Source organism: Arachis ipaensis, chromosome B1 (genome assembly GCF_059453495.1).
Source record: "Arachis ipaensis isolate K30076 ecotype BB chromosome B1, ASM5945349v1, whole genome shotgun sequence".
NCBI lineage: Eukaryota > Viridiplantae > Streptophyta > Magnoliopsida > Fabales > Fabaceae > Arachis > Arachis ipaensis.
In genome coordinates, this window is record NC_142436.1 from 5,012,518 (window position 1) to 5,031,449 (window position 18,932).

The 18,932-nt window shown below is 31.5% G+C and overlaps 1 protein-coding gene across 1 annotated transcript; it reads left to right on the top strand.

Moving 5' to 3' along the window:
• The first annotated feature begins 8,802 nt into the window (after nucleotides 1–8,802).
• Nucleotides 8,803–14,255, top strand: LOC107606400 (U-box domain-containing protein 44-like). The gene is made up of 5 exons (XM_016308495.3): nucleotides 8,803–9,343; nucleotides 10,284–11,087; nucleotides 11,503–11,809; nucleotides 12,061–12,525; nucleotides 13,023–14,255. Exons 1-5 carry the CDS (start codon nucleotides 8,918–8,920, stop codon nucleotides 14,141–14,143), a joined length of 3,123 nt encoding a protein of 1,040 aa, XP_016163981.1. The 5' UTR covers nucleotides 8,803–8,917; the 3' UTR covers nucleotides 14,144–14,255.
• The last annotated feature ends 4,677 nt before the right edge of the window (nucleotides 14,256–18,932 follow it).

Consider the following 18,932-nt stretch of genomic DNA (forward strand, 5'->3'; position numbering starts at 1 on the left):
AAGAGAAGAGTCAAGGGCAAGACACGAGGCGATCCAACTGATGGTCCAGCGCAAATACAACAAGAAGGTCAGACCTCGGACATTGCGAGAAGGGGATCTCGTCCTCCGACGCCTTGAGGACATTCAAAAACCAAAGGGGGAGGGAAAACTCGCAGCCAATTGGAGGGACCTTTCTGAGTCGTACAAGTCCACGTCTGCGGAGCATATTCGTTACAAACCCTGGACGGAGTTGATCTACCTAATACTTGGAATATCACTTCATTACGATTGTACCATACTTGAACAGTTGTAAACTTTTGAAGTGCGGGAGGTACTCTTTCCTACCACCGAGGTTTTATCCCATTACAAGGGTTTTACTCGGGGAGGTTTTAACGAGGCCGACCCCTTCAAAGTCAGCCGTACATATTTATAAAAACACAATTCGAAAATCATACTTAGCAAAACAAGTGTATATTCATAGCAGGGCATACTACATAGTCTTAGCCATAAGTAACACCAAAATACATAAAGAGCACCACAAAGCTCTATCCAAAAAGTCTACAATAACAAAAAACACAACAATTACTTATCAGTAACATTCACATTTTCATCCTGGACTTCCCCTCCAGGCTCATCATCAACCAATTTCCCTTTAACTACTATTTTTGTAACATCAAACTGACTGACATCAAAGTCGGGAACAAATACAGAAATTTGACTAACTGCTCGGTCGAAGCCGGCAGCAAACATCTCTATACCACCCTCCTCAAGCTCCTGAATTCGAGCTGTCAGACTCCCTTTTTCGACATCAGACTCCTTTGACTACTGCTGAAGAGTGCGAACTTGATCCTACAAAGTCCCTATCTCACCCTCTAAATCTTTCAGACGCTTCGTAAGATCCATAATCACATTATCCCTCTCGCTTAGCGATTTTTCAAGATCCTTTATCTTCTCAGCATCCTTCTTCTCTTGACCACCAGATAACTCCAGGCCCCGACCAACACATAGGAGCCTGGTAGCTACAACCTGCAAACATCACCAGGAATTCATAAATTAAACTCTAAAGCAAATCGCGAAAATACAGACCAATGAAACAAATACCTGAACATATTGGCCAACTGCCTCCTTCCCAGCACTATTCAAAAGATGGAAATCAGAAGAGCTCTGAGCAACCCTTTCCGAAAGAGCGGAATATGGAAAACGATCGCTCCAAACGGAATTCGAACTCCTACCAGTAACAAAACCGTGCAAGCACATTTGATTCTTTAAATTTCCCCTCACTTGACCGCCACTAGTAAAATCGAAACCAGAAAGAACTTCGAGCGAGTCCTCGGGTTCAGGGCTCTTCCTTTTCTCCCCATGAGGAACCGCACTAGACTGTGTACCCTCAATAGCAGTTTCTTTCAAGACATTGCTGGTTGAAGCTCCCCCCTTCACCTCCCATTTTTTCTCCAGGAAAGTTTGCATCTTGGCCGAAGATAAACTCGGAACCCTCCCACCTGAATAGAAACACGCAACAAAAACACTTGTCAAACACGAAACAAGTAAACAGTCAAGATCGGCAAAACAAAAACACCACAAACTCACCAATGTACTCGGCTAACCCAACAGAGTCATTTTCACACTGAAGAAGCTCAGCAGTGGACAACAACTTAGCAGAAGAAAAACACTCAATAAGATACTCAAGAACAAAATCCTCCTCTTCAGACCTCCCCAATGCATCAAGAACCTGCATCGGCTCAAGACACTAGTACAAGGGAAACCTCTCACATAACTCCTCATCTAGGAAGAAAGGATATTCAGTTTCAGAAGAGTGAATTTTCACAAACATTTCCTTAAAGCTTTTGAAAGAAGATTTAAATAGAGAAAATAAAGAACGCCCCGGATAACTGCTCAAGTTAATCCAGAGACCTTTACTCATTCCTTTCGACTGAAAGAGAGAAAAAAACAGGTTAAGGGAATGTGCATAATCTAGAAACGACATCAGAATCTGAAATCCACGAAGGAAGGCCGATGCATTAGGGTGAAGCTGGGAAGCGGCGCAGTTCAACTGGGTAAGAACCAGATACTCAAACTCAGTGAAAGGTAGCTTCACATTCAACTCAGAAAACAGAACTGTGTAAGCATAAAAATACGCCCAATCCTCCCTCCTCTCGCACACCCTTTCCTCCCCGTTACATGCGATCAACCCAACACAACAATGAGAACCTTTGCGAACCCAGTCGCGAACATTAAGCGAAGCCAACATCTTGGGATTTTGGAAAAGAGATGCCCGACACTTAACGTCAGCATGGACCCATTCGTAAAGGTCATCCTTGACCTCGACAACTTTATCATCTGGTTTCATCATCACAGAAATGACAGAAGCAAAGCAAGAGGGTAAGAAGGAAGGAACACTAACCTCTTGAAGCCATCATCCTCTGAAAAAATAAAAGTGAAAAACTGTCCACACTACACAAGTTTCCTAACACAAAAAACACTGTCACACGATCGAAATCCCCAATCAAACCCCAACCGTCCGATTGATAAAACTATTCAGATGACCAAGGCATTATTACCTAGAAACTAGGACCCACTAACACTCATTCCTAAAAACATCTTTTCAAACGTCCAACCAGCAATAAATGCAACCTTTCGTTTCTCTCATTTAATGTTTTCTAAAAACCATTTTTTAATTTTTTAAGCATCTAGTACATTTCTTAGAAATAAAACGGCAACAAGTTAAGTTTGGAGGATGGGACATAGGTCAAAAAATGTATAACGACGGTCAAAAATTAACCTTAACTTGCCACCAACCAAAACAAGTCAAACTTGGGGGCTGTGATCTGTACCCACAAAATTGGGCTGCCGTTATACCTCGGAAAGACCACGTCCAATAAACAGAACGCAGAATAATAGGTCAAATTTCAGGACGTTTGTCTTCAGGATAAGATTCCACTACTATGCTTGGATACGAAGCCGAGGATCTCGGAATCACTAACGTATCCTCTCACCTTAAATAGCACTGCACAGATAGCCCCAGCGGATCAGAATTCGATACATAATACAACTCACTCTCAAAGAGAAAGTTCACTATTTATAATTATCGTTCCTAAGTTATCTCCTAAGTGAAAACTGACTTAAGTTTCGAAGTCCTTTTGCAGGTATTTCCCACTGCTCGGACGAGGCTCACATTTAACGCCTAGTGAGGACAGTCATGCTAGAATCTTCGTAGCCGCCTCCGACCAATATCTCGGCTTAAGCATCAGACAGGAACAAGTGTAATACACAATGTTATAAAAATATCAATGCATATCACACGTTTATTTATAATATAAAAAAAAAATGAGCCCGTTATTGTAATTAATTAATTTTTAATATTTATTAAATAAAAAAACCTTTTCAGTTTTGACGTTCACGATTTCCAGTTGAATTATCCACTTTTTATCCATTTTATTGAAAAATCGTGAAGGAATTGGAGAGGAAAGATCAAATTAATTATCAACGTGCAGTTTTGTTCTCCGGAGATTATTTCATGCGGCTTAATTAATATCTTCCATATCATCGCTCAGACGCTCACTACTCAGAAACCAAAATTTCGAACCTTCTAAGAAACTAAACTAACGCAATAATCAACAGAAAATGGGAATAGAGTTTTTCAATTATTAAAAAAAATTAAAAATATAAAATATAATTTTTAATCTTTTATTATTCTCTCTTATATTTATTTTTTATCTTACTTATAATATGAGAAATCACACTTTATTCCTCCAATTATTACAAAAAATTAAGAGAATCTATTCCAAAAAAACTTCCATTTCCAAGGATTTAGTAAAGAGAAAAAAATAGTAATTTTAATTTGAATTCATAATTAGTTCAAGCGTTTTTTCTCCCGTTTCTCGAATCCTACGATCCATTATTTAGTCATCAGGTTCGAATTTGTTACCAATAATTAAAGTATTAAATAGAAGATAACTATATACATACTTTTATGTCATTCATAAAGTCAAGTGATTAAAAGATAATATTTGTGTGAGAATTTGGTATTCGAAAACATTGATTAATTTTTAACCATCAAAAACTTAAATTACAAAAAATTTTACATCATTATCTTATCTTATTTTATTTTATCTTATCGTATACACTAAGGTAACGTTTATTTTGAGGTACTAGGACAGAGACTGGAAGACTGAGATTCAGTATCATGTTTGTTGGCTCAGAGATTTGTATTAAAATTTTTGTCTTTGTCTCCAAAATTTCAATATTTCAGTACCTCTAAAAAATGGGATATAGGGGATTGAAATTTTTAGAGACAGAGACTGAAACTTTAATAATATTTTATACCTAAAATACCTTTATTTCAATTAATTAATTTTAATTTTACCCTTTATACAAATTAAATTAGAGTTTTATTCTTGTTTTAATTTCTGTCTCCCACTTTACACCAAACAAAATATTAAAATTTATTTCAATCTCTTTTTAAATCTCTATCTCTCCATCTCAATTTCTCAATTTCTGTCTCTCTACCAAACACTACTTAGGGTGTGTTTGGATTTGCGTTGGAGAAGAGAGAAGCTCGTTTGAGTTCCTTGAACGCTTCATCTTCATGTTTGGCAACACTTTTATGCTGTAAACGCAGAAGTGATTTCTGTCTTCAACTCACGTTTACCAAAAGCTAAAAATTCTAGCTTTTCCGTTCACCTTTTCACGTTGGATTGAACTTTATGTTCTATGTACCAATTATGTCCTTCATTATTCGTATGTTTATTGTTTTTTTTATAATATTTTTTTCTAATACTCTCTTATGTATATTATTATTTTTTATAAAATTTCTATTTTTTTTATATGGTTCTTTTACTGTTATTGTTATTTTTTTTGTATGAAATATTTTTTTTACTTTGTATTATGATTCTATTAATCCTATTAGAGTACTAAAAAATATTGAGAGTACTAAAAAAATATTAAAATTTATTTAAATATTTAAAATAAAATTATAAGATAACATAAAATAGTTATTTAAATTCATGTCCTTTTCTGTAATTTTTTATCTAAAAGTGATTTTGAATAATGTAATCCAAATAATATTTAGTTTACTATAATCTATTTTGAATAAGAATTACCAAACATAAACCACGTTAATACTAACTCACTTTTGATCAAAATCAATTCTACAAAATCAATTTTATACAAACCTCTGTTTGCAAACCGTAATCCAAACACACACTTAATTGCTAGATTCCAAAACCCAATAATATACAATGCCATCCAATACTCAAAATGAATCACTCCATTACCTCATAGGTGTGCAGAAATATCACATCTAAATTCTAAACATTCAACCTGTCTTCACACAAACAAAAACTAATCATCAATAGAAACTTACCATAAAAAATTCCAATATTATCATGCATCTAATGCATATTTGGTCTTAATAAAAATATGGTAATTAAATACTCAATTGAAGATATTTTAATAAAAATAATACTTGAGAAATTTAGCGTGTTTGACTAAATTTTTTAATATAATAAATGCTTATATTTTAATTATTATTTTCATAAAAAAACATCTTCATAAAAATAAATATCTCAGCCCTTTTTGTTTTTATGTTTTTTTACGCATTTTACAATAAAAAGTATCTTTGCTAACATATAAATTAAATCATATAATTTCTTTTTACAATTAAATTCATTAATAACTAGTTTTTCTCGATGGGTATAATATATCCATCTATATATTTTAGACTATAGAATGGATATCATCTATGAATTAGTTCATCGAAAAAACAAATGCGTTCAGTATCAAAACGAGAAAGAAATGTCTACAATAAAAGAGAGAATGAAACATTAGTAGAAAATTGCAACTTGCTGGTGTTTACCACTTTGCGAATTGAGTTGGTTTAGATTTTATGATCCCAAGAATTTTAGAAACACTAGAAACGTTATCCATTTCCAACTCAATAGTTTTGTCTCTCTTCTGAGTAACAAAGTAGCAACTACCTCGCTCTATGCTGATTACTGTAACGGTAGACTCTTCTAGCTAAAAGCTGACCTTCAAAACCTTGAAATGCTTTATAGCAAGAGTAGAATGACAATGCCATTTCTCGAGAAAAAAAACTCCTTCGCTCTTGTTTTTAATTTTTGTAAGACAATGTAATTTTTCTTTAATATTATTACTGTTAGTAAAATTTAGATCTCTAAATTTTGGATTTTTATTTTAGAGAATAAAGTGTGATCTTTTCTTTTTTTTTTTACCAAAGATATAAGACTCGAACCCGCAACCTCTTAATAAAGTGTGATCTCTTATCATTGAATATTTTCTCTCTCATATTTTTTTTTGTCACACCTATAAAATAAATTGTGAGAGATCACACTTTACCCTCTAAAGTGAAATTCAAAATTTAGAGGATCCAAATCCCTGTTAGTAGGGCTGGAAGTGAGTCGAGTTAGACCAAACTCAATCTTGATTCACAATAATTAAGCTTGACTCACGGCTCGACTCATTAACAATCGAGTCTATTTCGTAAGCTCAAGCTTGGCTCAACGAAAGCTCACGAGTTGGCTCGAGCTCATGGCTCAAAGAATAGGAACATAATCTATAATTCTATATCAATAAATTATAACTTATATATATTAAAAAATATTTAAAAAATAAATTTAATATATTATTTATCTATCAATTATAAATTTCTTCTTTATGTTCTACATCAAAATTATATATAAAAAATGACTATAAAATTTTAAACAATTAACATTAATATATATGTAAAATTATATATTACTATTATATATATATATATATATATATATATATATATATTAAATTCTTAATACGCATTTAATCTATATTTTTAATATTATATATATAATCGAACCAGCCCACAAACTAATGAGCTGAACTTATCCAAACTCAAACTCAGCTCACCAGCTCACGAGTTCATCTTATCAAACTATTAATGAGTCGAGTTCAAATTAGTTCATGAACTGGCTTGACTCACTTATAGTCCTATCTGCTAGTAGAAGTTGTTAACTATCACGTTAACATATTGAGTTGAACGTTAAATAACAACATGAAATAAATATGCATCAATTTGTCTCTAAATTTTAATTAGAAACTTATTTATTCTTATTCATTCAAATAAAATAGTCGTTTTGACGTCGAATTAATAAAAAATTTATTTGTTTAAAATCTATTTTTTTGAAAAAAATTTATAATTGAATTTAACTAAAGACATGTATTAAGAATTAAGATTATTAATTTAAAATTTTTTTATAAAATATTTTATTTTTATAATTGAATTTAACTAAAGGCACGTATGATAATTGATAACTATAGTACAAACTGCCCATTAGACGCCCTCTCCTTAGTATTAGCTGATAATATTTAGGTGTATTTAGGGTGGGTTTCATTTTGCCTTGAAAAGAGAAGTGTGTTTGAGTTATTTAAATATTTTATCTTTATGTTTGACAAGGCTTTTATCATTTAAAGGTTATAAAAGTTATATGTACTAAAAGTTATAAATTTTAGTTTCAACCCATGTTTATCAAAAATTACAAATTATAGTTTTTTTGTTTATTTTTTCACGTATTAAAATTTATGTTATATATATCAATTATGTCATTTATTATTCGTATATTTATTATTTTTTTATAATATTTTTTTAATATTCTCTTATGCATATTACTATTTTTTATAAAACTATTATTTTTTGTTTATATAAGTTCTTTTATTGTTATTTTTTTGTATAGAATATTTTTTTTATTTTGTATTATGATTTTATTAATTCTATTAGACTACTGAAAGTATTAAGAAAAATATTAAAATTTATTTAAATATTTAAAATAAAATTATAAGATAATATAAAATAATTATTTAAATTTATGTCTTTTTCTGTAATTTTTTATCTAAGAGTGATTTTAAATAATATAATCTAAACAATATTTAATTTACTATAATCCATTTTAAATAAAAATGATCAAACATAAACCACATTAATACTAACTCACTTTTGATCAAAATCAATTTTACAAAATCAATTTTATACAAATTTTTATTTACAAATAGTAATTCAATCACACACTTAACATTTTATTCAAAAACGTCTTACATATAAGTATAACTAAGCATATTAACGCCAATGAGTAATAGCTCAAATGACATAAACTCCCCATGGCATAGTTTTTCCATACTCAATTAAGAGGTTGCGGGTTCGAGTCTCTTATCTTTAGTAAAAAAAAAAAACTAAGCATATTAACAAAATAATGCTTTTTAGTTTAGTATTTTGCATCTACAGAGTGTAATATGATTTCGCGCGGCTTAAACAATTAAAAAAAGTGTTATTAACTTAGGAAAAGTTTAGGGACCAGCAATTTTATCAAATTTTGGCCAGCATGTAACCATCAAAGAAGAGTAAGCCATTTGATGAAATCTCACATTAATCTCACACCATTAAAAGTCTCATTGATGGCTATTTAATGGCTATAAATCCCAAAAATTGCTGACCCCTAGGATTCCTCGTTAACTTATTATAAATAGGCATTAGCAATTTAGCATATAAATAAATGATTTAAAAATAATGACATTTTAATAATTAATTCAAATACTATAACAAATGTCACCAAAAAAAAAATACTATAACAAATGAATATTTTCAGGTTTGTCATAAACTAAATATTTTGAAAATAAAAATAGTATGTTGGTTAGTCCACTAATACATTTAGATTTCTGAGTAATTTGTCACAAATTACCATTGCATTGCATTGAGGTCAAATAGGCAACCCACGTGTAAGAACACAAAAGTCAAGCGTTGACTCACTCTTCTCATTCCCCTTCTTCTCCAAAGAAAGAAAGCAATATTTTTTCCTCCATTAAAACATTGAAACACTCTCTTCAAACTCCTTCAACTATTTTCCTCACACAATGAACCAATCTCATTCCACAATTATCACTCAACACCATCACCATGACCTCTCCTGCACCCGCCCTCCACTCCATCCGCGCCTCCCTCTCCGACCTCTGCGCTCCACCGCCGGATCCACGCCGTCCCTTTCACAACCCCCGCTGCTTCTCGGCGTTCGCTCGCCGCCTCCAGCTAGTCCTCGATCAACTCCTCCTCTTACTCCCGCCCACTCCACCGCTGCCCGTTCAGACGGCGCTGAAAGGCATTGCCGGCGACCTATCCAAGGCGGCGGAAACTGTGTCGTTGTACGAAAACGCGAGCAAGATCTTCGTTTTGTTGAACTGCAAAACGCTGTGCTCGTCGCTGCAAGAACAAACCGCCGCTATTTCGGGGTGGCTGGCGTTGCTTGATTCGGGGGTTGAGGAGTTCCCTGAGCTTCAAAAGAAGGTCTTCGATCTTAGCAGAGACATGAAGCTCGCACAATTTAGGGTACAAATTTCATTTCTTTTCATTCATTTTAGTCCTTCACTTTATCAGCTTAATTAATTTGGCTAGCATAAATTATATTTTTGTTTTTAAAATTTGTCAAAAAATTTTAAAATATCTTTAATTTTATTCTAAAATTTTTTAATTTGCATGAAATGAATCATTTTTAAAAATTTTAATTTATCAAAAGTGCTATAGAATTATTTGGTTGTTACGAAAAATACTTTCCATTTATATTAACAATAAAAATATTTTTAAAACATTTAAACAAAGTATCCAAACGTGACGAAAAGTGGTCTCCAACAACGAAAACAGTTGACATGGCAAGTGATATATATGGTACTTTTTTCTCGTTTATTTGATGGGTTTAGCTAACATTTGTTGACATATATTAACGTTACTATTAGTAAACAATTTTAAATTTTTATTTAAATAAATATATAATAAACAATATATGCTTGAACTTTTTATTTTTTTTTATAAAAAAGTTCTTCATTAATATTTTTAACATGTATTCTTAATATACAAATTAGTTAAATCTATATTTTAAAGGTATTCTTGTCTATCAATAAATAATTGGAAGACAATTTTTGTGTTTACCCAGTTAATTTTACTTAAAATGCGTTGAGATTACGTTGTTGGTCATCTTAGTTCGCCAGCGACATTAAGAGATAAGTAATAAGTTGATGTGTTACACCACGATGCTTGCAGTGCTGCAATGCAATCTAAACATCAAGACATAGACATGTATCACTAAGAATAATATACACCATGCATGTTTAGATTGGACAACGGCCAAATCTTCTAAAGAACTATACTTAGATTTTGTCCATTAGAGAAGTACGTTGATCTTTTTAGTTTATTAAGCTTCAACAACAAAATGCAATCCCCATTGTTTTTGGCTCATCTTTTGTGTTATTGTGGTTAATGTTTTTTATGATAGGTCACAGAGAATGAAGAGAGGGTGTTGTGTGCATTGGAGAAGGAAGGGCAAGGGAGAGATACAAGCAAAGCAGTGCAGAGTGCCATTATGATGGATTTGGCTCGTGCTTTTGGGGTCGATCCTGATGATCATGCTGAGTTACTCACCCAAGTGAACCTCTTCAAAGACGATGCCTTGCGCTCCAAGTCGGTCCTCGAGACAAGAATTTTGGCTTCCCTGGAGAGAATTCTTAAGAACTGGTCCGTCGAACCTGCCATAGTGACCCGGAATATGGACTTTGATATTGAAGATGATGATGATGCTAATGCTCCAATTATGCCCTTCAAAAATTTCCTTTGCCCATTGACCAAGGAAGTGATGACAGACCCTGTTGTGGTGCTGGAGTCCTCTCAGACCTATGAGAGAACTGCAGTTGAGTACTGGTTTTCGAGGTGCATTGAGAATGGCATCGACCCCATTTGTCCGGTCACTGGAACCGTTCTTAAGTCCTTGGAGCTGAAGCCCAACATTGGCTTGGCAGGGGCAATTGAGGAGTGGATTGGCAGGGTTGTTGAATATCATGTTAAGTCTGCAGCACAGCATCTGATTGAGGAACCGTTGTCTATTGATCACGTCGAGCGAGCGCTGGATAATATTTATAAGGTTTCTGAAGAACACCCCACTAGCAGATATGTTATCAGGAATGCTGGCATTGTGGTATTGATAGTGACTGTTCTTAGCAAGAACTCTAAAACTATTGGATCGCGTTTGAGAAGCAAAGTTCTAATGACTTTACTTAGCATGGCCAAGGACGAAGAAAGCAGGGTCAGTTTTATTTATCTTTTTCATTCATACTTTCAAGTTCAAATTTTCTGAGTACATTAACAAAACACTTGCATACATTTTCCCCTACCAATAAGCGTAAATTCCATTTTTAGTCATGAAAAAGTGAATTAATGTGCACAAAATTATGTGGCTGCAATTTCGATCCTTCTAAGAGAATACGATTATGGATTATGCTTTACAAGGGTTGAACTTAGTGATCTGCTTAGAGCTCTGTTAGCTGCAATTCTTCTATTCCATATGTCTTAGTAGAAATTACATTAACCATTAGCTGATAGCTTTTCTGTGATTTCAATTTGTGGTGTTTCATTGAATTATTTTCCTTTAGTTTGTGGTATAAATGAAAAGGAGAAGCTTTTACTTTTTGAATTTAACATAAATCTTTACATACTGCCAGAAAATAATGCTTGAAAGGGGTATCACTAGATTGGCTATACATAGTCTTATTGGGAACTCTGAGAAAGAGAGAGAGTATGCTGTCAAGTTGTTATCAGAGTTCTGCAACGAGGATGATTGTTGCGTAAGAATTGCATTGGAGAAAGGTGCATTAGTTCTTCTGTCAAGTATGGCTGGAAATCTGGAATATCCCTCTCTGTCTAATTTAGCTGAGGAAGTCTTAAAGAAGATGGAGAGAGTGGAAGCTAATGTTCAATGCTTGGCCGCAGCTGGAAGATTTGAACCATTACTTTCACGGTTACGTGATGGTATGTATTACACTAGTTTATGCTTAAAGCACTGGAGTGTAGGGATTGGTTATAAACCAACATAAACTAATAATTTGATCCTCACAAGATTAAACTGCTAACAATTTATATTATATTTCTCATGCAGTATCTAAATGATCACTGCAGTGACAACTTGGTCTTTTAAGTGCCTAGATATTTCTCTTTTTTTACTAACTGGTAGACGCTTAAAATTAAATGTCAAATTGGAATTTGAATGAATTTTGGAGCAGGTTCTGATGGCGTTAAGATAGAGATGGCCTCTTTGGTGGGAAGGATGACATTGACAAATAGCTGTAAAGAACAAATTGCTAGGGACGGCGCCAGAGTATTTGTCGAATTGCTGTCTAATCCAGAAGGAATGGGACCAAGTTTGCAAGCATTATATAACTTGTCTGGATTGGATGACAATGCAGCCATCCTTGTTGAGTCTTCAGTCCTTCCATCTCTTCTGGAAATTCTTTTCAATGAGCAGGATCCTTCATATGAGTTTAAGTCATTAGCTGCTTCAACAATTGCAAATATAGTCTCAAAGCCAGGGCATTGGGAGCTAGCATCTGCTGACAAGAAGGGAAATCCAATGCAGTCTGAAAATATTGTTTTCGGACTTTTGGGGATCTTAAACTATGTGTCCTCTGAATGTCAAGTGACCATTCTTCGCATTCTTTGCGGGATTACTTCATCTCCTCAAGCATCAGGTATTTATAGTGTGATTGTGATTCTTTAATTCAATGATTTCTTTACTCCAGGTCATGTTGATTTCGCAATTTATCTACTGTGGTAGATGTTTCAAACTGAGAATAATTACTTCACTTTCACCATATGTTCACCATTTTCCAAGGTTCTACCATCAATAATTAGTTTAGGCTATTTTGTGACACCTCTTTAGAGTTTAGAGTATAGACCTTTTGTTAAATACAACAATGTTTTTTTATTCTTCATAGAAGAAGAATTTCATCATTATGACTAGAAGTACCCGAAATTGCATTTCCATTATATCCCAAACTAAAATCTACAGCAAATCCAAAATTTTTTTAAGTCAATGTTTCTGTCACCAGCATTACATTAGTTCATTAGTTTCTGTTAGTTTTCAAATAACATCTTATTCTTTTGCATTGGCTTTAAAAGTTATTGAGTCCTACTATTATGTATTGGAATGTTCTAAAGATTATTTAAATTTGTTTATCTTATTCAGAGTCGGTAGCCATGCAAATCATGTCTGGTGGTAGCTTTAGAATGGTCGCGCCATTTCTTCAACACTCGGAAATCGAACACAGACTCTTGGCTTTTAAGCTTACCAGACAACTATCCGAATGGTGTAGTCAAGATCTAACAAACGAGCTAAGGCTTTCAAACACACTTACCATTCTTGAAGATAAACTATTAGATAACCAATCAACAAACGATGAGAGATCAGAAGCAGCACAGATACTAGCCAACCTTTCGCTCTCAGAAGCTGAAGTGAAGACACTTTTAGGAGACAACTTTGTGGAATGGAGTGTAGCTACTCTGAAAAACCAGAGGCGTGTTACAAATGCAAGATTTTCACACTCTGGCATGCAGGAAGGCCTTCTTGGACTCTTGCTTCACTATTCTAAAAACCTTGATCAACAAACTCTTAATGTAATCACAGGAAATCGCCTCATGTCAGTTTTCTGCGAGCAGCTGGACTATACCTCGAAACCAAAGGTAAAACGCCTTGCTGCTATTGGCTTAAAAAACTTGTCAGAGCTCGGAAGCTTGCGCAATACGGATAGAGAGTTTGGAGTTGGACAATCATCTTCTAGCAGCTTATTCTGTTCTTACCTTGTCTTCATGTGTGGGAAAGCTTCTAATCAACCTTCCACATGTCCCATTCACAACATCCCTTGCGACGACTCCACTCAACTGTGCCTCCACAAGACCAATTCTATCAAGCCATTGGTTGATCTCCTAAGTGACAACGACACAAGTGTTCAGGTCGCCGCTGTGGATGCACTATCTACTCTCCTTTTAGATTACCATTCGCGTAGTTTCAAAAGAACTGTTGATGAGCTTGAGCATCTAGGCGTGGTTGATTCAGTGATCACTCTTTTCACGGAGGTTCGATCTGGGGAGCTTCAGGAGAAGACAATTTGGATAATAGAGAAGATACTGAGAGTGGAGAATCATAGCCAAAGATATGCACTCAATCAGCCTCTTGTGAGAGGCTTGGTTGAAGCATTCAAGCATGGGAATAGCAACACAAGGAAGCATGCTCAAGATGCTCTAACACTCCTTAAGCAGTTATCAGGTATTAGTGGTAAGGAATCAAGTCAATCTAGATCTAGGAGATAGCAAGAAATTCAATGATAATTATTGTTGCTCATTGACATATTGCATGTATGATTAAACAATTATCTTTTTGTTGTATATCAGTTTGCAAATGTTTAGTTAGCAAGCATAATTTGTCAACATAAAATCTGTAATAGGGTCATCATTAATTCTGAATAGGGCTTAAAAAGCAAGAAAATATTTAATGTTAGTGGTTAAACTAGATCATGATTTGTGCAAGATATCAATTATTTATTTTTATTACCCCTCATGCACTGAACTAAAAGAAGGGTTGCCACAAGAGCACCCATTTGATGGTCTCAACGATTATGATCCAATTAATAAACGTGTTACATGCATGAACAAATAATACTATCTTTAAATTGCAAAAGCACTCTTCACTCTTCATTCAAAAAGGTCATAGAACTATCATGGTCCATAACTATGCTTGCGTCATTGTAAAACCAACCATTTACTTAACACTTAAGCTTTGTTGGTTTGAGGCGAAGTGAGAAGAAAATTAGTGGGAGGGAGAAGAATAGAAGAGAAGTGGATTAATTTCTCCTGTTTAGTTGAAAAGGAAATAGAGAAAAAAGTATAGAATAGAAATGAAAAATGTGGTGGAATTTACCTAAAAATTTCTTCCCCATAAGTGAGAAATGAAAGAGAAGTTGATTGTATCCACTTCTCTTTGTCCAAATTAAACAACTAAAAGAAAATTAACTTCCACTTTCTCTTCACTTATTTTCTTCCATCCAAACAAAGCTATACCGCTACATAAGACTCGATAAACATACATATAAGTGGGGACTTTTCTAACGGGTAAACTACTCAATGATAAAATATTATTAGGAATAATATATCGTTAAGAAAAATATTCAAAAAGATGAGAGAGATATAAACTCCCAAAAAGTAAAGAAAGTGACGAACATAATTAAAAATATTCTTTTTATTCAATTTTTTTAAAAATATTTGAAATTATTTAAAAATAGTATGCAAAAATTTTTAGATCTCTTTATTCATTTTTAAACAACATTTTCGGCCATTTACAAAAAACATTTCACAAAACAAAATCATTTGGTGTAAAATTACCGAATTTAAAAAAAAAATTATTTTTCAATTACATTTATAAAAAATTATTTTAAAATTCGATCTCTAAAATATTTTTTGAATGTATATATAAAATATAATTATTTTTGTTATATTTTTATATATTTTAAAATTATTTATTATTTATATATTCTAAAATTATTTTTATCAGTAATATGAATTTTCGAATACTATTTTGATAGTTTAACTTTTTTTTTTAATAAGAGATTACTAACTCCATTTTACATGTTTTAATTTAGAGAAAAAAAGTTGTTTATTTGTGAAGTATTGAATCAAGAGGGAAATTTCACACATGTTCAGTTTTGTTGTTGTGTTGTTTTTGTTAATTTTTTATTCTCTAAATTTGATTTAACTTAATTAGTTCACTTTCATTGTCCCTCATGTGTTGCACTAAGATAACCCTATATACAATTATTACAAACTTATAAAACTTAAAATCATGCAGCGATATTATTCTATTTTAAGACATGGTAAAAGCTACAAGCTATCACCAAAAAATAAAAAAAAAATGTGGAATAAAGATGATTGATTAGGTTTGATTACCATACCCCACAAATGAACCATGGATTGAATTTGATGAACTGATTATAGAAAGTGGGAAAACAAAGAAGAAAAAGAAGTTAGGAGGCACAAAGTGAAAAAACCAAGGATGGCTTTAATCTGTTAAATTGCCAGAAAGTTTGGCAATTGTGGGAACACATTGCTTCACTTTGCAGGTGCAATATGCGTAAAATACACCAAAAAGAAACAAAGGAATTGCACCGATCAGTGCTCTTTTTGGTGGCGGAAAAAGTGTTACAGAAGCAACTTGTTTTACTTTCTGGCTGCACCAATTATATAAAGTGGAAAGACATGTTTATGTGCAGCATTCAGAGTTACTACGCTTTTCCTTTTATTTGTTTCTTAGCTGAAACTCACAAGCAGTTGTACAGTTGTATTAACGTGAAGTTGATAACTGAAAATCGTTACATAATTTAATAAATTTGACTAAATTGTTATCAAATGATTTTCAACTATCAACTTCATATTAAAAAAACTGTTCGTACGTGTTTTTACCTTTTTCCAAATATACCAGTGGTGTAGTGTGTTGTTAAGTCGTATTTTTTAATATAAATTTATATATTTTATATAGGGTAAAGTACTAAATTAGTCTCCTACGTTTGGACGTAATCCTATTTTGGTTCTTAAGGTTTAAAGTGTTCTATTTGAATTCAAAAAAGTTTTATTTAGCTTCAATTTAGTCCCACCGTGATGTCAAAGATAAATAATTAACGAAATGTCCTACATGACAGCAATATAAGAACAAGATCGATAATTTGGAGAATAGGTACAAGTTTCAGAGGCACAAAATCAACTGTGGATGCATCAATACATGTATTTAACATTTTTTTTAGTTTTATAGAAAATATTTCATTTTAATTATAAGAAAAATGATAAATAAATGTATTGATGCATCCACGATTGATTTTGTGCCTCTGAAACCTGTACTTATTCTCTAGATTATCGACCTTGTTCTTATACTGCTGTCATGTAGGGTATTTTGTTAATTATTTATCTTGGACCTCTGGTGGGACTAAATTGAAGCTAAATGAAATTTTTTTGGATTCAAATAAGACACTTTAAATCTTAAGGACCAAAACAGAATTACGCCCAAACGTAAGGAACCAATTTAGTACTTTACCCTTTTATATAATACAAAAATACAAAATTAATTATAGTTTCGTGATTAGAAATTACATCTAAGTTTCATATATAGTCGCAAGATATCAGGTAAAATATCACAAGATTTTTTCTTTTGATGATAAAATATCACAAGATTTAATTCTCATAATTCATATATAAGATTAAATAAACTTTAAATAAATTTGAAGAATTATTGCAATTTTTGTATATAAATCTGAATTTAAGATAAACAATCAAAAGATTTGAAGCATGTGGCAATCATTTTGACTCTGGTTCATTTGTTTGAGGGGACCACTGACATACTCGTGCAAATTAAATAATCAATTACTTCAAAAATTACATGTATAATAATAATAATAATAATATATTGATCCCTTCTTTCTTCTTGCTTTGGCCTCTATGGTCCATTATTATGTACTTCATTCTTCTTTCATCTAATAAAATTACATTCAGATTTAAAAAAGAAAATTAACACCATAGAACATATTAGGATTAATTAAACTCCTATAAAATGAAAAAATTAATAAAATAAAAACAATAAGAATCTAATTATCTTTGAATTAAGATAATAAATTCACATATTATAAAATTATGAAAATGATAAACTTTATTAATACCTCAAATCTTATTTTACTTATTACTTTTTAAATAATACAATAAAAAAAGAAAATTCAATAACTAAAACATTTGTTAAAAATATAACTTGAAAGGTGAATTCTACCCAACCCCTCTAAAATAACATGTAAGTTACCCTTCATGATGTGTCACATTTTAATTGGTCATTACTTAACTATAGTTGGGTTATTTTGTAATTTATTATTTGAGATGGGTAATTGTATAATTTCTTAAAATATTAAAATTCTACCCCATTAATTGAAGCACGTTCTCACGCAATCTCTTTCTACAGTGCATCATTTCTTAACGGGTCGTTGAATTCCCATGGCTCGTAACTTTCCTGTTCTTCCCAGTATAGCCAACGCGGACTTCATTGCTATCTCTTGTCCTCTCATTCAATCCCCCCTTTTTTTTTTTTTTTTTTTTTTGCCATGAATCACTCTTTACCAACATCAACATCATTAAAGGTTAGTTCGGTTATTAAATTTTTTCATTAAAAAAAATATATATTTATTTAATTACAAGATGGAATATATATTCATATTTAAAATATAATATAATAAAATAAATCTATTTAAAATATTTAAAAGTATAATTAAAATCATGAATATATAAATATAATAATAAAATTTGTACTCTAAATAGGTAAACATATTTTTTATCATACATAAATTATTTAAAAAATAAATATATTATTAAAAATAATAATACAAATTTAAAATAATAAAATCCAATTTTTACTGTATTTGTTATAATATTTTTATTCTTTTAATTTATAATTTATTAGTACTTTATTATTTAATTAATGATTAAACAAATTATTTTTATAAAAAATTATGTTTTGTATTATCTTATAGAAGAGACCAATATATTAGTTTAAAAAATAAAGTAAAAATGAAATTTTAAATAAAAAATATTTAATATTAAAATTTTTAAATATAAAAATAATTTGTATAAATATTTAAAAGATAAATATAAAATATATGCATAAAATAAATAAAACAGATAAAATGGAAGTACTCATGAGAAATAAATAATTATTTTTGTCTCCTTTATTTATTTTAAACATGTATTTTATATTTATATCCTGAATATCTATATAATTTGCTTTTGTATTTAAAAATTTTAATATTAACTATTTTTTATTTAAAATATCATTTTTATATTAATTTTTAAATTGGTATATTGGTCTCTTCTTTAAGATTATACAAAAAATATTTCTCATAAACATAATTTGTTTAATCATTAATTAAATAATAAAATATTAATAAATTAAAAATTAAAAGAATAAAAATACTATAAAAATTACTTGTAAGAAAGTTGAATTTTATCATTTTAAATTTGTGTTATTAATTTTAACAATTTATATTTTTTTTAAATAATTTATGTATGATAAAAGATATGT